Raw genomic sequence first — 19,595 nt, 5'->3', positions numbered from 1 at the left:
ATATAATATAGAATCTGTTTTTTGTTAAAAAGTATTTCAATGATCATATATATTTATCAAGGCATGATGGCTTTAGGAAAGGGGGGATCCACCACGGGAGAGTTGAGAAGGGAAAACGTACAAAGGGGAGGCTAGGGTAAGAAGTATAAGAAACTGGGATCAAACAAATGCTCATCAAAGGATGGCACCAACAGAATTTTCACTAATGTTTCCACCTTCAAGGAGGCACTGATGATACAGATGGGTTCCAGGACCCCATTTCTTCTTTCTCTCCCCCAATTCCCACCACCATGTATTTTAATGCCTCATGGCTCTCTTTCCCACGTGTCTCTTGGACCCATGCTAACTTGCATCCCAACGTTGATGGGTATTAGCCCATATGTCTCTTGCCCTGGTGCCTGATCTCAGAAGCCATTGCCACTGATATTAATGGACTGCAGATCTGCCACCTGCATGACGTTGATGCCACTGTTAGCAAGACGAGCAATACCCTCTGGACAGATGGCCTCCATGGCTACCATATTGGTGGTAATAAGGGCTGAAGGGGTAGCAGTGCCACTGCCTTCTGAACCTGCCCCACTGTCCAGGGGCAAAGTGCCCACACTCAGGGCTACACCTGGGCCTCCCTTCTTATTCTGGTGGGTCTTGATATGTTTTGACAGGTGATCACTCCTCATGAAGCGCTTAGGACACTCAGGACAGGCAAACTTCTTCTCACCTAGGAAAAGAAAGAAGGTAAGAAGCTGACATGTCCGGAAGTGGGATACCCTACCCAATTTACCACCTTCCAACTATATTATCAGAAGGTAATAAGAAACAAAAGTAATCTGCCTAGTGTTCTTTTCATTTTAGGGGAAAATAACTCAGATAAAGATTGGGAAATAAGGGTCAGGGATTAAGATCAGTTGTGCTGCACTTGCCTTGCAAGAGCAAGATCCTGAGTTCTAACCCCGGTACAGGGAAGGGGTTGTGTTGGGGATTATGCTGTAAGGTCAGCAGAACTTTGCAGAAAAGTAGGCAGGACAGAGACTAAAGAGAGTAATGAGGTCAAGAGTCCTCCTTTTAAAAATCCCACTTGAGGGGCTGGGGATGTAGCTGCCTGCCTCACAAGTGCAAGGTCCTGAGTTCGGTCCCTGGTACTCCCCCCCGCCAATCCTACTTGAAACCTGGCTCCTTCCTTCTCTCTTCCCTAGTCTCTTGCTCACCTGTGTGTGTGCGCTTGTGTCTCTGTAGCTCATCCGAACGTGTGAAGCGCTTCCCACAGTATGACCAGGTACACATGAATGGCCTCTCGCCTGTATGCCAACGTAAATGTGCCCGTAGATGTGAGGTCTTGCCATACACTTTGCCACAGCCTTGAATGTGACAAATATGCTGCTTCTTTTTGCCAGGATCCCCAGATCCCCTGAAAGTTACAACACACTATTACTCATTCTGAAAAAAGAAATTAAAGAACTGCAAAGTGTCAACGGTAATTACAGAACCAACTCAAAACTAACTCAAACTTTTATTTGTGCAGTGCTGGGGAGGGAGTCTAGGGATTCACGCACACTACACAAGTGCTTTACCACTAACTAAGCTACGATCGTAATCTCAGACCCTAAACTTGCTCACTCGCTTCCCTTCCTTCCTCCTTCTTTTTGAGAGACAGAGGCTCTGTAGTCCATTCTTGCCTTGAACTATGTAGCTGAGGCTGAGGTTGAACTTTTTTTTTTGTTGTTGTTGTTGTTTTTGAGACAGGGTCTCATTATGTAATTCAGGCTGTCCATGAGCTCACTATGTAACCCAGGCTGGCCTAGAACTTGTGATGATCCTCCTGCCTTAGCTTCCTGAGTGCTGGATTGCAGGCACATGCCACCACGTTTGGCACGGAGGCTCCTGCCTCTGCCTTCATGTGTTGGGGGAGGGGGTATATGTCTGCACTGTCATGCCCACGTCTCAAATTTGTTTATTTATTTACTTTTTTTTTGGTACCAGGGATCGAACTTGGGTCCCTGCGCTTGCAAAGCAGGCACCGGAACCACTGAGCTAAATCCTGGGCCCTATTTATTTACTTATTGATTGGGTATTTTTGGTTTTTTTTGAGACAAGTTCTCACTTTGTAGTATAGGCTGGCCTTGAACTCATGGTGATTCTCCTGCCTCAGTCTCCTGAGTGCTAGGGTTATAGGTGTGTGCCACCATACCTAACAAAGAAATCTTTTTAAAAATACATTTGTGGGCCAGGGATTTAGCTCAGTGGCATTGCACCTGCCTTGGAAGCACAAGGTTCTGAGTTCGATCTCTGGTACCAGGAAAAAAAGTTTTTGCCATGTATAGTGGCACATGCCTATAACCATAGAACTCAGGAGGCTGAGGCAGGAGGATCCCGAGTTCAAGGCCAGCCTGAACTTGATAGCAAGAAAAAAAGATACATTTTTAGCTGATTCTAGTTCCAATTTCTTTTGGCCACATTGGAGATTAAATCCAGGCCTACATTTTGAGCCCTTGATTTTGGTTCTTAATTCTCCAAACTCAAACTTTAGGCTTCAACTCTTCTGTGCTCTTGTCCTTAACATCACTGTACGTTTAAGGAGATGATAATCACCCTTATGGTGACTTCTGAAATTTGGAAGTATTTTTTTGTATCTTTCTCAGATGTTTCAGTCTCACAAGTTTTCCCCAAAAGAAATAATGACAGTGATACTTTTTTCTTTCCTCCTCCTCCCTTTCTCTTTTTGCAGTAATAGGGATTGAATCCAGGGACTTCCCACTAAGCTATATGCCAGTCTTTTTATTTTCCTTGCGATAGGTCTCACTAAATCGCTGCATCTGAGCTGGAACTTGTGATCCTTCTATCTCGCTTTCCAAAATGCTAGGATTACAGGTGTGTACCACTCCACAGGATGACATGGTGAAATTTTTTGTTGGAGATTTACTCAATGAACAAAGGATCTATCCTTTTAAGCAGTTGGTACAGAATCTTAAAGAGAATAAAGTACAGGTATCATAATTATAAAACTTTTCTATCAGCTTGAGAGTCCTACATTACAGATTAAAAGTTCAATAGCTAGAGCAGTATCAGGGATGTCAGAGGAAAACAAGAATGGGTTGGAGTTTGGTGGCATGTGTCTGCAGTTCCAGCTAAGAAGGAGGGTGAGGAAAGAGGATCTATTGAGCCCAGAAGTTATACGCCAGGCTGGGTAACAGCAAGAATTTACTTCAAAAACAAAGGGCTAGGCAGGGGGACACGGATCTAACTATTTCAAGGAACATTAAAAAGAAAAAAAAAAAATTTCTATACAGAACAGAACCCAAGCTACTCTCAGAAATCAGTTCTCAAATGTTTACTTGACAAACCAATTTGTTCTATGTGTTATCCATCCCCAGTAGGCATGGGGGAAACTTCCAAGAAGGTATTTTCTTGGGTTTTAATAGTACATTTGAACAGAGGAAAAAATATAACAGAAGTGAAATCATACTTAGCTAGAATTGAGAAATTTCTTCAAAAACAAGCCACTGCCACTTTAAAGTCTGTTAGAGCTACATACACTGTACTGAGCACTTCAGACTTACCACCTCTGCTTTTCCTCTAATACAGGATAAACTATGTTATTAAACTCAAACTATTTTCTTTTTTGGTACTTTTCTTATTTTCTATTTTTGTACTTACTTTACTGGGACAACACTTCAGATTTTTTCAAAGGCACTTAAAAGACTAGTATCTATTCTTTTTCAAAAGCAGTGACTTCAAGGAAAATGTAACTCTTCCAAGATAAGTAACACATGCCACTAATAAAAAATCTCTCAGAACCCTGCTTTGGGGGACACTTCAGATTCCTCCATAGGAGAATTTTCTATCCAGGGTAAGCATTATTACTAATTGTATGTGAGATACTGGAAATTAAACTCAGGTGTACTCTACCACTAAGCCACATCCCCAGCCAACCCTCACTTCCTTTCTTCCTCCATTCATTTTGTGGTATGGGGGAACAACCAGGAGGGCTTTACCACTGAGCTACATTCCCAGGCCTCTTTTGTGTGCTTGCCCACGCGCCCTCCCTTCCTTCCCCCTCCCTTCCTTCCTTCTTTTCTCTCTTTCTCTCCCTATTCCCCTCCCTCTCCCTCTCTCCCTCCTTTTCTTTTGTGGAATTTTTAAGACAAGATTTCATTACGTAGTTCAGGCTGTCCTTGAACTATGTAACCCAGGCTGGCCTCAAAATCATGACAATCCTCTAACTCAGCCTCTGAGTGCTGAGATTATAGGCATGTGCCATCACGCCTGGCTTATTTATTTTTTTGAGACAGGATCTCATTATGTAGTCAGAGCTGGCCTTAAATTCCCAATCCTCCTTCCTCAGCCCTCTGAATGCTTAGCCTGTTTTTAAAAAACTTACTCTGAGAAAAAGTCTCATTAAATTACCGCTCAGCTGGTCCCAAACTTGCGATCAATCCTGCCTCAGCCTCCTGAGCTACTCAGATTATAGGTAATGTATCTCTAAACCTGGTGGTGAGGTTAAATATTCAAAACTTACCCCCTTCCTTTTACCTCTAAGTCCATTATTTTTCTTTATGCTAAATAGAGTCTACCGGGTCAACTCACCTTCCTTCACTGTCTTTACAGTAGGGACAGGTGCATGCTTCCCGCCGGGTCCTCCGACCAGCTTGGGGTTGTGGATCTGGGCTGTTTTCTCCTTCCTCTCCACCTGCTGTATCATCATGCATCCCATCACCACCTGCCCCATGGAGGCCAAGCTGAGCTCCATGATCACCTAAAATTAAAGAGAAAAGTAGTCAAAGTGGGAAGTCCTGACAGTCACAGGCATCTATCTCAGTGACACCTCACGTTCATAATACCATTGCTTTTATTAGGACATGGGGTTTTGCCACATAGACCAGGTTGGCCTCAAACTCTAGGGTCAAGTGACCCCCTTCTACTACAACCTTACAAGTAACTGAAACTAAAGGTGCTCATTGCTGTGCCTGCGTCTCTTCAGAGCCATATTCAAATAATAATACTCTGGGCTGGGGATTTAGCTCAGTGGTTCCTCCGCCTGCCCAGCAAGTGCAAGGTCCCGAGTTCAATCCCTGGTACCAAAAAAATAAAATTAAAATAAAAAACAAACAAAAAAAAAACAAATAATAATACTCATATCTGAAATCTTGCATTGAAAATCTAAAGAGCCAGGATGCACCTTGAGATCATATTCTTTTTTTTGGGTACTGAGGATTGAACTCAGGTCCTTGCTCTTATAAGGCATGCAGCAGCACCACTGAGCTAAATCCCCAGCCAAGACCATATTTCTTAAGTGAAATAAATTGGACACACATTTAAATACTGCATTGTTTCTCTGGTGTGAGAAACTGAAAGTGGAAATAAGGAATAAAGTGTATAATAGGTATTGGGAAATAGGAAGAAAATGTTCAAATAGGAAGTGGAAACAAAGCTTTTGTACATAGGGAGGGGGAGGGGACTCGAAGGGAGGGAGAAATGGGAAGAGGGAGGATGTAACATGTAGAGGTGTAAATTCCCTATGATGAGTGTTAACATTATGTATGCCTAAAATGTACCAATAAATGTTTTGTTGCAAAAAAAAAAAAAGAGAAAGAAAAGAAAAGAAAAAGAAAATCTAAAGAGCCAGCAAGCATATGAAGATCTGATCAAATTCATTCAATACTTATTGGAAGTGGGGCTGGGGATTTAGCTCAGTGGCACCATGCCTGTCTTGCAAGCTCAAGGTCCTGAGTTCAATCACCAGTACCAAAAAAAACCCCAAAAAAACAAAAAAACTTATTGGCAGTGCTAGGGATCAAATCTCACACATGCTAGGCAAATAATTACCCCAAGGTACAACCAAAGCCACTCTCATAATTTTAAAAACACTATTCTGTAATGAAATTCTAACTTTTCACTTATCTGATTACCACAAGTTAAAAGCTCTAGGGCTGGGAATTTAGCTCAGTGGTTCCACTGTCTGCCTCTCAAGTGCAAGGTCCCGAGTTCAATCCCCGATACCAAAAAAAAAAAAAAAAAAAAAAAAAAAAAAAAAAAAGCTCTAGTAATACAACCTGTGTGTATATGCATAGTACTGGGGTGGAAACCAAGACCTTGCACATGCTAAGCAAGCACTCTACCACTAAGCTACACACCACTGAATACAACTTTTAAGAGGCCAAGCAGGCAGTATTATTAAAATTGTAGATGCACACATACTTCCAGTAAGTACCATCCTATGGATATACAACTATACAAAGACAGTAGGATAATCAAACTTTCTGTACTTTCTTAAGAAAAAAATGGAAACAAGGGCCAGGGATTTAGCTCAGTGGTACCACTGTCTGCCTCCCAAGTGCAAGGTCCCAAGTTTGATCCCCAGGAACAAAACAAACAAACAAAAAACTGGAAAAAATTGAAGCATATACCTTAAAGGAAATACTTAAGTAAATTATGACAAAATTTTCCAATGGACTACTGATCAGCAATTTTAAAAAAACAAGACAGCAGGCTGGAGTGGATGGAGATATATTACAGAAACATGCCCCAAAACCCTTATTCATTCCCAGCTATCTCCAGAGTTAAAATATTATGGAAATGATTATAAATAAGACTTTAAAGCTGGGCATGGTGGCACACGCCTGTAATTCCAGCACTCAGGAGGCTGAGGCAAGAGGATTGCCATGAGTTCTAGGCCAGTATGAATTACATAATGAGACCCTGTCTCAAAAAAAAAGACTTTAAAGAAAAAAAAAAATTTTTTTTTTGCAGTACTGGGTACTGAACCCAGGGCTTTCACACTGATACATCTTCAGCCTTTTAAATTTTTTTGACTTTAATTTTTAAAAATTTTAATTATTATTATCTTTGTTTTGGGTACCAGGGATCAAACTTGGGTCCTTGTGCTTGCAAGGCAGATGTTGGAACCACTGAGCTAAATCCCCAGCCTGCATTTTTTCATTTTGAGAGGTCTTACTACCAAAATGCTACATTGCCCACACAAGGCTAGAACTCTGAAACCTCCTGCCTCAACCTTCTTGAGTACCAGGATTAAAGCAGTGCTGGTGAGTCTAAGGCACCTATGCCACAGTGGGCTGTCTGTTATCACTGAAAGTTCTACAAAGTTCCAGGCTGGGGATGTAGCTGAGTGGTGCCACACCTGCCTGGTAAGTGCAAGGTCCTGAATTTAATCCTCAGTACCAAAAAAAAAAAAAGTTTATAGGCTTGCACCACCATATCCGGCCACTATTTATTATTTTTTTGAGACAGGGTCTTGCTGTGTAGTTCAGGCTGGTCTTGAACTTGCAACAATTCTATTGCCTCAGCCTCACTAGTGTTGGGATTACAGGAGTGTACCACCATGCCTGAACTAAAACATTCAGCTCTGTAATCTACTATGCATAACTGAAAAAAAAAAGTTTCACAGATAAACATTATGTACCCTCACTATACACTATTTTTTTTTATTTTTTGCGGTACTGAGGACCCAGAGTAGCACCCCAGTCTTTTTTGTTTTTTTTTTTTTTTTTTTGGTTTCCTGAAACAAGGTCTCCCCAGTTCAAACTGGCAATTCTCTTGCCTCAGCCTCCTAAGTACAGGTGTATACCACCACATATGACCTTTTATTCTTTTAAACAATTGCTCTACTCATCTGATTTCCTAGCCAAAATCAATCAGAAGTGATAAATGAGAAGAGGAAAAGAAAATAGACAAAATTGTACTTTTCCTTTTTTCCTTCTGTACCTAAGTGTGGATCAGATTCATTCAGCTTATTACATACTCTGCCACTGAGTTACATCTCAAGACCTTTAGTTTTTTCTTCTGTGACAGGTTCTCAGTAAGCTGTCTATACTGATTTTGGACCTTAGATCCTCCGGCCTCAGCCAGTGGTTGGAATTATAGGCATGTGTCACTGTGCCTGGCTGAAACTACTGCTAGTGATAGAAAAATAGACCACTGGGAATATTAAAATATAATGCCAAAAAATTCATCCAAATATCAACTATTTGGCCAGGCATGACGGCCTATAATTCAGCACTTGGGAAGGCTGAGACAGGAGGACTTCTCACAGAGGACTGCTCACAGAGGACTGCTCAAGAGTCTGGGCTCACACTGAGTTCAAGGCCAACCTGAACTACATCATGAGACCCTGTCCCAAATAACAAACAAATAAGTACTTCGTTACTGTGACATAAAATTAACATAGGATAAAGAATAAATGCTTGGCCAAGTGTGGTGGCGCACTCCTGTAATCCCAGCACTCAGGAGGATCGCTGTGAGTTCGGGACCAGCCTGGGCTACATAGTGAGTTCCAGGTCAGTCTCAACTACATACTGAGACCCTGTCTCAAAAAACCAAAAAGAATAAATGCTTGATTCTAATTATCAGTTTTTAAAAATCTTCTAAAAAGGACCAATGAGTTTTCCTTTTCTAAAAAAAATCACACTTATTAACACAAAATTTACATATGACAAAATTCACCCTTTAGATAAATTTAGACCTGGAGCTATTTTGCTGCCTAGGAGATATCTGGTAATGTCTGGAGACATTTCTGACTGTCACATATTTGGCATCCACTGCTACTGAACTTGTTTGTTTTGTTACTGGATATTGAACACAAGACATATGCACTTGGCTACATATCCAGACCGTTTTTTTTTTTCTTTTGAGATGGGGTCTCACTAAAGTTGCCCAGGCGAGGCTCAAATTTATAATCCTCCTGCCCCATCCTTTCAGAGTGCTAGTCTTACAGACATATGCCACCATTTCCTGGCCAGGATAGATCTTTAAATAGGAAAGATGAGGCTGGCTAGGCGTGTCAGAACATGCATGTAATCCCTAGAGTCTGAGGCAGAAGGATCCCAAGTTTGAGCCTAGCCTGAGCAACCTACTGACTTAGACAGACTGTCTCAAAAACATTTTTAAAAAGAGGGCTAGATCTGGTCTTGGTGATGCATGTCTGTCTGTAATCCCATTACTCAGGAGGCTGAGGCAGGAGGACTGCCTTGCCCTTAGTTCAAGGCCACCTTGGACTACATAGTGAGTTCACGGACAGCCTGAGCTAGATAGGGAGACCCTGTATTTTTTATTTGTTTGTTTACTTATTTTTGGTACTAGGGATTGAACTCAGGACCTTGCACTTGCGAGGCAGGCAGCGGCACCTCTGAGCTAAATCCCTGGTCCCTGAGACCCTGTCTTTAAAAAACAAAAACAAAAACAAACAAACAAACAAAAAAAACACAGAGGGCTGGAAATGTAGCTCAGTGCAAAGGCCCTATGCTCAATCCATAGTACTGAAAAAAAAAAAAAAAAGATTAGACTTTTTCCTCCTTTAATCAAACTTCATTCACCAATCTTTATTGTTTAAAAAGAAGGCATAATGACCAGAGATAAAGTAGATCCTGTAGCAAACAGGGGCACTGTTGTACATGAAGAATAAACGGGGGCTGGGGATTTATTAGCTCAGTGGTTCCACTGCCTGCCTCGCAAGCACAGGGCCTGAGTTCGCTCCCCAGTATCAAAAAAACAGAAACACAAAAACAAACAAAAACAATAAAGGTACAACAGGTCAGGGTTTCTACTGTAAGCTTCTACATCAACCTGGAGTTGACTCCTGACTTCATGTTATGTTATGTAAGAACAATAAACTTTTTGGCCACTGTAATAGGTTTGTTTGTTTGTTTGTTTGTTTTATGGTTAAATTAACCTTTATTAGTCATTAAAAATGAACTTCCTGGGCCGGGGATTTAGCTCAGTGGTTCCACCTGCCTGCCTCATAAGCACAAGAACCTGAGTTCGATCCCTGATACAAAAAACAAACAAAAAACAAAAAACAAAAAACAAAAACTTCCTAAAGTATCAGTAAATTTCATTTTAGTTCTGTTTTGTAGGATTGATACCACTGAAGTAACATTTTTCTTCTTCGAATCTTTTCTTTTACATTTATAGTTTTCTCTTTTTCTTAAATAGCAGGAAGTTTTTTCCAGGTTTTTTTTTTTGGCACCAGGGATCAAACTCAGGTCCTTGTGCTTGCAAGGCAGGCACTGGAATCACTGAGCTAAATGCCCAGCCCTCCAGTTCTTTTTTTTTTTTTTTTTTTTTGAGACAGGGTCTCACTATGTAGTTGAGACTGACCTGGAACTCACTATGTAGCCCAGGCTGGTCTCCAACTCACAGCGATCCTCCTGAGTGCTGGGATTACAGGTGTGTGCTACCACATCTGGCCTTCCGAGTATATAATAACATTATTATAATATAATAATAATAATAATATTATCATTATTCCTTAATAATAAAGATAAAGGGAGGTCCATGGTCTTGAGCAGGTGCAAGAGGAGCGCAGTGGTGAGCAGAGGTGTTTTCACATCTGCCAGCTGTCCTGATGTCTTCTACCACAGGAATGGAGCCTTAGGGGCAGGCTTCGTAGATCCTGTAGCATTGTGTTGACTCCAGCTGGGCACAGCGTGAGGTCGCTCTAAAGCAAAGCATCTTGGTAATTCTTAAGACGTTGGTTTCCTGAGGCTGCCACTGTTCTCTTACTGAAATCCAACAAAGCTTACAGTACCTGTCTTGTTTCAAAATGTTCAATCGTGCCTGTCTAGATGAGTTTTTATAAACAGTTCCTAAGAAATTACATAAGTACAGCCTCTCATCATACATGGACCAACTTGCTTCCACCACAGGAAAATTCCTCTAAGTTGCTACACTGAGAGGCCACTGAAACACATCTGCGTCGCTAATCCAAGAGCCGTCATATATGATGAACAGCAGCTTCACAAAGCCACCACTGCTTCTGAGGAACTGGGCCATCCAGTCATTATCACAATGTTCATTTCCCAGCATAACAACAGCGATGTGCTGGCATTTTTGAGACTATACTAAGGTCGGTATGTAAAGTAACCACTGGGTGGCATAGAAGACCTTTGCTTTCTCTCTTCCATCTAAAACCAGGACCACATTATTCACATTAGCAGAGAAGTACCCCGGGACTATAGTGGGACCAGTGATGTGAAACTGTAATGTGTTCTTCCTACAACTGACTTTCCTTCTCTCCACTGAATGGTCACATCAGTGGAATCAAGTAAGCCCTCAAAAATATGCTCCCAGAGATACAAACCAATGGCAGCTTTGCCCCAGATTTGTACTCTGTGGTCTGCTTTTCCTTTCGTGGCCTACATATTGAGTTCAAGGCCAGCTTGAGAGACTTTGTCTCAACAATAAAAAGTTTGTATTTTGAAGCTGGGCCTGGTAGCATATGCCCTGTAATCCTGTAATCCTAGCACTTGGGAGGCTGAGGCAGGAAGATCACCAGCTCAAGGCCTGCCTGGGCTATGTAGTAAATTCAAAGCCAGCCTAAACTACATAGTAAGACCCTATCATGAAAAAAAATTGTTTTTTTTGAGACAGATTCTCACTGAGTTGCCCAGAGTGGCCTCAAATTTGTGATCCTTCTGCTTCCTTCTGCTTCCTTCCTTCTGCTTCTCCTTCTGCTTCAGCAACTACCCAAGTAGTTGCAGTTACAGTTGTGTACCACTAAACCCAGCTAGAATGTTTTCTTTTTTTTTGGAATCAGGGATCGAACTCGGGCCCCTGCACTTCCAAGGAAGGTGTGGTGCCACTGAGCTAAATTGCTGGCCCCAGATTGTTTTCTTGAAGCAAGTTATTACTATACTGGGCCTATCAAATATTCCTAACTGCGCACTCTACATCCCCAGTACATTCTATTAGTATTTGTCTATATGTCAAACATATAAGAAACTTTCACTTCTTTTTTTGGTACCAGGGATCAAACTCAGGGCCTTGTGCTTGCAAGGCAGGCGCTGTCACCACTGAACTAAATCCCTGGCCCAAAAACTTTCATTTTCTTTGTGCAACTGCCAAAACTATCCTACAAATTGGTAAGCATTTGAAAACATTTTTTATGATAATTTTTGTTTGTTTGTTTTGGTACTAGGAATCAACTCAGGTCCTTGCGCTTGGCAAGGCAGGCGGAAGCACCACAGAGCTAAATCCCTGGCCTGGATGATAATTTTGAAAACAGATCACACAAGAACAGAAAATGGGCACCAATTACTTACTTCCTTCTTCTACAATTCAAGTTCTTTTTTTTTGTTGTTGTTGTTTGAGACAGGGTCTCACTATGTAGTTGAGAATGATCTGGAACTCACTGTGTAGCCCAGGCTGGTCTCGAACTCACAGCGATCCTCCAGCCTCAGCCTCCCAAGTGCTGGGATTATAGGCGTGTGGCACCACACCCAGCTTGCTTGCTTGCTTGCTTTCTTTCTTTCTTTCTTTCTTTTTTACAATTCAAATTCTTGCTCATTCATTAGTAACTTGTGCTACATAAAAATCAATATAAACTTCAAGGTCCCGAGTTTGATCCCAGCACCAAAAAAAAAAAAAAAAAAAACCAATATAAACTAGGCACAGTAGCACATGTCTGTAACTCAAGAGGCTGAGGCAGGAGGACTGCTTGCAAGTTTGAGATCAGAAAGGGCTATACAGTGAGACTACGTCTAAAAACAACAACATTTTTTTTTAAAAAAGGCTCAGGATGTATCTCAGTGTCAGTATACATTTTTAGCAGGCATGAGAAGCTTGGTGCAATGACCACTACAGAGAAGAGAGAAGAGAGAAGAGATTAAAAAGACTAGTTCCTCTAAATGGTAAAATTGTCCAGGGCCGGAGATGCAGTTTAGTGGTAAAGCACTTGCCTAGCATATGCAAGGCCCTAGGTTCAATCCCCAGCACCAGAGGAAAAAAAAAAAAAAAAGACTTAAAACTAGGGGGAGGGGAGTGGGGACTGAAAGAGTCTTTTGTTTTTTGGTACTAGTGATAAAGACCTTGCAGGCATGGTACCACTGAGCTAAACCCCTGGGCTCCGTTTTCTTTCTTTCTTTTTTTTTTTTTTTTTTTTTTTTTTTTTTTTTTTTTTGAGACAAAGTCTTGCTATGTAGTTCAGTCTGGCCTTGAACTCATGTATTATGTACTGTGTAGCCCAGGCTGTCCTCAAGCTCACTGTGATCCTATGCCTCAGACTCCTGAGTGCTGGGATTACAGGCATGCACCACCATGACTGGATCTGAACCCAGTTCTTCACAATGAATTATACTCTAAAATCTTTTTATTTTGATACAGCACTGTGGTTGCCTAGGCTGGGCTTGAACTTGTAATCTTTCTGTCTCAAATGCTCAAAGGGCTAGAATTATAGATTTGTGCCACCATGACTAACTAAACCTTTAAAATTCACTAAGGAAAAGGAATATAGTTCAGTAATAAAGTACATGCTTACTACGTCTGAGGGCTTGGGATCTACCCTTAGCACATCACTATCCCTCAAAATAACTGAGAAATCACAAAAAATCAATTCATTTCATATATAAAAATGAAAGACTTCTATATTTAAAAAAGCAAGGGCTGGGGCCGGGGATTTAGCTCAGGGTTCCACCACCTACTTTGCAAGCAGAAGGACCCAAGTTCGATCCCAAGTACCAAATAAATAAATAAATAAATAAATAAATAAAATAAAATAAAATAAATAAAGCAAGGGCCAGAGTATAGTTCAGTGGTAGATCACTTGCCTCACCTGTGCAAGGCCCTGGGTTCAATCTCTGGTACCACAAAATAAAAGGGAGAGGGCTAGGGATTTAGCTCAGCGGCACTGTACCTGCAAGATCCAGCGTTTGATCCCCGGAACCAATCAATCAATCAAACAATGGGAGGACAGGAAGCATGAAATAAGCAAACAAGTAACTGTTACCTTGAACCCACTACATATCCCAGGTAGGCTTCAAACTGGACATAGTCTCACACAAGCCAGGACAGGTATGTACCACCACACTAACCTAATTGTTTTTTTGTTATTTTTCTAAATGCCAAAAAATATGCACAGGCAAGTTGTTAATATAATTCCATGCCGCTGAGCATGGTAGCGCATGCCTATAATCCCAGAACTCTGGGAGGCTGAGGCAGGAGGATTTCTCCAAGTTTGAGGCCAACCTGGGCTATATAGTAAGTTCAAAATCAGCCTGAACTACATAAGACCTGTCTCAAAAAATAAATAAATAAATTTTAAAAATAAAAATAAACAATAGGAGAGGGGGTGAAGGGAGGGCAGAGGTAAGGGGAAAAAATGAGAATCAAGACTTGCCATGTAGAGGTACATGATCCCAACAATGAATGTAACTGTACTGTATCCCTAAAATGTACCAATAAACTCAATAAAATTAAAAATAAATAAATAAATAAACAATAGGAGCCGGGTGTGTTACCGCATGCCTATAATCCCAGCACTTGGGAGGCTGAGGCAGGAGGATCACTGGGAGTTCAAGACCAGCCTGGGCTACATAGTGAGTTCCAGGTCAGTCTCAACTACATAGTGAGACCCTGTCTCAAAAAAACCAAAAACAAACAATCAAACAAACAATAAGGAAACTGCTAAGTAATTTGATTGAATATTAGCCAATTAAATGCATGGCGAAATAAAGCATAACAACTTGAGCCAGGCATGGTGGCGCACACCTGTAATCCCAGCACCAGGGAGGCTGAGGCAGGAGGATGTTGTGAGTTTGAGACCAGCCTGGGCTAGTGAGTTCCAGGTCAGTATCAACTACACAGTGAGACTCTGTCTCAAAAACAAAACAAAACAAAACAAACCAACTTGTGATAAAAACAAATTAAGGCAACAAATTACATGCACACTAAGAATAAAGCTATGATTTTAAAAAAAATTTAAAGCTATGCTTTAGAATAACACCATACACATTAAAATTTAAATAAAGCAGGGCTTGGAATGTAGCTCAGTAGTACAGAGACTGCTTACCAAGCATGAGGCCCTAAGCTCAATTCCCAGTAACAAAAACAAACAAACAAACAAAAAAAAAACCACACAAAACTGATGACTGCAATAGTGAATAATTAGCTGTCTACACTCCCTTATGAGAAAATATATCCCATATTTTCTATAATGTAACTACATAAGTTTTCTCATTAAAAACAACCTCACAGGGCTGGGGATTTAGCTCAGTGGTTCTGCTGCCTGCCTTGCAAAGCACAGTCCTGAGTTCAATCCCCAGTACAAAACATAAATAACAAAGCAAGACCTTGTCTCAAAAAACAAAACAATCCTCCTAACAACAAAAAATATTAACTTGTATACCTATCTTCACTTAACAATACATAGATTTTAAAAAACAGTCCAGAAAATGAGTTTTCCTTAAGGTCCATCAGCACAATAGTAGTAAAAGCTCACACCACTAGGTGTCACTGTAAGGAAGTGACAGGAGTTGAAATGTCACCATTCCAAGCAAGAGCTTTTAAAAAGGAAAGGGGAAAATATACAAATTTTAAGCAAAACTATTTTGTTTTGAGATGTCCTTCCATCAAAGTTATATTTTTCAATAATCTTTGGTAATTTTTCCTTATTAAACACTCTAGGGCCGGGGATTTTAACTCAGTGGTTCTTCTGCCACGTGCCTCACAAGTGCAAGGTCCCCAGTTTGACACCTAGTACCAAAAAAAAAAAAAAAGAAAGAAAGAAAAAGAAACATATATGCATATGTGGGAGAGGAATTTATGTGGGACAGGAGAACAAAGTTAAGAGAATATGGCCAGGTGTGGTGGTGCATGCCTATAATCCCAGCACTCAGGAGGCTGAGGCAGGAAGACTGCTGTGAGTTTGAGACCAGCCTGGGCTACATAGTGAGTTCCAGGTCAGTTTCAACTACATAGTGAGACCCTGTCTCAAACAAACAAACAAAAAAAAAAGTTAAGAGAGTATTAGTCACTTTGGTTTTAGTAAGAGTGGTAATATAAATGGGAAAGTAATAAAACTAATTTTGAAGCCAAGAGTTATGGGATTACACCTATAATCCCAGTACTCTGAGATGCTGAAGCAGGAGAATCACAAATTCCACTCTAATCTAGGTAATTTAGTGATTTAGCAAGCTCTAGTCTTAAAATATAGAATAAAAAATGAGTGGGAACGTAGCTCAGTGTGAAGAAGGCTCTGTGTCCACTCTTTAGTACCCCGCTACATACACACACAAAGCGGGCATAATGGTGCACACCTGCAATCCCAGAACTTGGGAGGCTGAGACAGGAGGATCTCTACAAGTTGAAGGCCAGCCTGGGGTACATGCTGAGTTTAAGAACAGCCTGAATTACAAAACAATTCCTGTCTCAAAGGAAAAAAGAAAGAGGTACAAAGAGTAGGTACAAATAAATTTCTTAGAGATAAGAACAAGCAGTCATCAAGAAAACAGTGAAACAGGGTTGGGGATTTAGCTCAGCGGTTCCGGTGCCTGACTCCCAAATGCAAGGTCCGGAGTTTGATCCCAGCACTGAAAAAAAAAAAAAAAAAAAAGAGGGAGAGAGAGAGAGAGAAATAAGAAAACAGTGAATGTTTAAATGTGCCAGTTTCTGATGCAGTTTTAGAAGTCCCCTTTTCTGAGACTTTCATGAGGTATGATTTTTTTTAAAAAAGGTGAATGTTGCTGCCAACAGAAAGGCAGGCTTCTAAAAATACTAAGGTGTACTCCATGGGGCCCAACAGAGCAAATCGAGCAGGCAAGGCAAGAAACTAAAGGGAGGGGGTAAAATAAAACATAAAAGCACCAACAACAGGAAAATAACATGACAAGGATAAGTGAATATATATCAGTTATAACCATCCATTTTAATGGCCTCAATTCACCAATCAAAAGAGACTGGGGCCAGGGATTTAGCTCAGCGGATCGGCTGTCTGCCTCACAAGTGCAAGGTGCTGAGTTCAATCCCCAGTGCAAAAAAAGAAAAAAGAAGAGACTGGCAGAATGGATTAAGAAGCAAAATCCAACAATGTGCTGTATACAAGAAACCACCTATTTCAAAAAGAAATTCATAGACTGAAAGTAAAAGGATGGGAAACAGTTCTCCATATGACAGGAACCCGGAAAAAAGCAGGGGTAGCTAATTATTTTTTTTTTTTTTTTTTTTTTTTTGTACCAGGGATTGCTCAGGTCCTTGTGCTTGCAAAGCAGCGGGCAGAACCACTGAGCTAAATCCCAGGCCCTTAATCTTTTTTTCTTTTGGTTTTTTGATGCAGGGTCTCATTATGTAGTTGAGACTGACCTGGAACTCACTGTGTAGCCCAGGCTGTTCTCAAATTCACAATGATCCTCCTGCCTCAGCCTCCCAGAGTGCTGGGGATTACAGGCATGTACCAACATGCCTGGCAGGTAGGTAATCTTATTGGGAGACAAAGTAGACTTCAAACCAAAACTAATTAAGAGAGACAAAGAAGTTCACCACATCCTTGTAAAGGGAACAATCCAAGAGGAAGAGATGACAATCATAAAATATATATGCACCAAATACTAATGCCAACTATACAAAACAAATATTAATGGACGTGAAAAACCAAATAAGCACTAATACAATTGTAGTGGACCTCAATACCCCACTGTCACAAATAGATCATCTAGGCAAAAAAAATCAACAATGAAATACTAGAACTGAAGCAAGCTTTTGAACAAATGGACTTAACAGATGTCTACAAAGTGTCACATCCAACAAAATCAGTATATACATCCTTTTCGGCTGCACACAGGTCATTCTCCAAAAGAGACCACATGCTAGCTTACAGAACACATTTAAATAAATGGAAAGGAGTTGAAGTTATATCGTATATATTATCAGACCATAGTTCAATTAAACTGGAGATCAATAGCATAAGAAATTGCAACAACTCTACAAACACATGGAAATTGAATAACACTCTCCTGAACAACCAATGGGTCACAGAGGAAATTAAAGAAGAAATTAAGACAGTTTCTACAATTAAATGATAATGCCAATACAACATAACAGGAATCTACAGGACACACGAAAGCAGTCCTACAAGGGAAATTCATAGCAATGAATGCCCACAATAGGAAAACAGAGCGAGCGCAAATAAACAACCTAATGCTGAATCTTAAGCTTCTAGAGAAAGAAGAGCAAACCAGTGAGATGGCCATTGCTGACCCTGTACACATCTTAATAAATCTGGTTTCATACCACAAGAAAAAAAGAAAAGAAAGGAAGAGCAAAACAAATCCAAAACTTGTACAAGGGAGGAAATTATAAAGATCAGAGCAGAAATCAATGCAATGAACACTGAGACAATGATACCAAAAAAAAAAAAAAAAAAAAAAAAAAAAAAAAAAAAAAATAAAAAAGAAGGTTTAAAAAAAAAAAAAAAAAAAAATCAACAAATTGAAGAGTTGGTTTTTCAAAAGAATAAATAAAAATTGATAAACCCTTAGCTAACCTCATCAAAAAAAGGAAAGGCTCAAATCCATGCAATTAGTAACGAAAAAGGTGAAGTCACAACAGATCCAGCAGAAATCCAGAGAATCAATTCCTACTTTGAGAACCTATACTCTAATAAAATGAAAAACACAGAAGAAATGGACAGATTCCTAGATACATATGAATTACCAAAGTTGAATGAAGAAGATATAAAAATTCTAAACACCCAAATTACAATCAGTGAAATTGAAAACATAATTGAAAATTTACGAACAAAAAAAAAGCCAAGGTACTGATGGATTCACTGCTGAATTCTACAAGACATTTAGAGAAGAACTATTGTCACTACTCTAAACTCTTCAATGAAAAAAAATTTTTTTTTGGTACCGGGATTGAACTTGGGACCTTGTACTTGCAAGGCAGGCGAAAAAACCACTGTGCTAAAATCCCTGGCCCTCTTCAATGAAATTGAAACAAAATTGATGCTTCCAAATTCATTCCTGGAAGCAAGTACTACTTTGATTCCCAAAGCAGAAAAAGACCCAACCAAAAAGAGAACTACAGGCCAATCTCCCTAATGAATATAGATGCAAAAATCCTCAATAAGATACTGGCAAACAGAATACAGAGGGCCATCAAGATCATACACCCTGACCAAGTTGGATTTATCCCAGGGATGCAAGGATGGTTCACCATACGTAAATCAGTAAGTGTAATATGCAATATTAACAGAGCCAAGGACAATATGATTATCCCAACAGATGAAGAAAAAGCATTCAACAAAATTCAATGCCCATTCATGATAAAAACCCAACAGAAAACTGGAATAAATGGTCTTTATCTCAACCTGATTAAGGCTATCTATGAAAAACCAACAGCCAACATCATACTGAATGGTCAAAAACTGAAAACCTTCACACTAAAATTAGGAACAAGACAAGGATGTCACTATCACCACTCCTGTTCAACAGAATTCTGGAAACAGCCACAGCAATTAGACAAAAGAAAGAAATAAAAGGAATAAAGATAGGAAAGGGAGAAGTTAAACTGTCATTGTTTGCTGGTTATTTGCTACTCTACATAGAAGACCCAAAAAACTCCTCCAAAAGATTTCTAGACTTAACTGACAGATTCAGTAGAGGAGCTGGATACAAGGTCAACACTCAAATATCAGTAGCCATCTTGTACACAAATAACAGAGAGAAATAAGGGAAACAATTCCTTTTACAATAGCATCCAAAAAAATGAAATATCTACGAACCAATCTAACAAAGGAAGCAAAAGACCTCCCCTGTTCTTGGGTAGGAAGACCCTAAAGTGAAAATGGCCATACTTCCAAAACTGCTATACAG

General features: G+C 40.2%; 1 protein-coding gene and 1 pseudogene across 3 annotated transcripts in view; both read right to left on the bottom strand.

Annotated features, from left to right (window-relative positions):
• Positions 1-21: 21 nt before the first annotated feature.
• Sp1 (Sp1 transcription factor) overlaps positions 22-19,595 on the bottom strand; it is a 39,731-nt gene continuing 20,157 nt past the window's right edge. For all 3 annotated transcript variants that reach the window (XM_033763657.1, XM_033763656.1, XM_010609311.3), the window contains 3 exons: positions 4,582-4,750; positions 1,206-1,405; positions 22-718 (listed from right to left, as the gene is read on the bottom strand). In XM_033763657.1, the coding sequence (XP_033619548.1) occupies positions 405-718; positions 1,206-1,405; positions 4,582-4,750 (683 nt within the window). In that variant the 3' untranslated portion in view covers positions 22-404. The remainder of the gene's footprint in view (positions 719-1,205; positions 1,406-4,581; positions 4,751-19,595) is intronic.
• Positions 9,822-19,595, bottom strand: part of LOC104851962 — a 24,797-nt pseudogene continuing 15,023 nt past the window's right edge.

The sequence above is a fragment of the Fukomys damarensis genome, unplaced genomic scaffold (assembly GCF_012274545.1).
Source record: "Fukomys damarensis isolate Sample0158 unplaced genomic scaffold, DMR_v1.0_HiC HiC_scaffold_15, whole genome shotgun sequence".
Lineage (NCBI taxonomy): Eukaryota > Metazoa > Chordata > Mammalia > Rodentia > Bathyergidae > Fukomys > Fukomys damarensis.
Note: the sequence above shows the minus strand (reverse complement) of the source record. Positions and strands in the feature narration are given on the sequence as shown.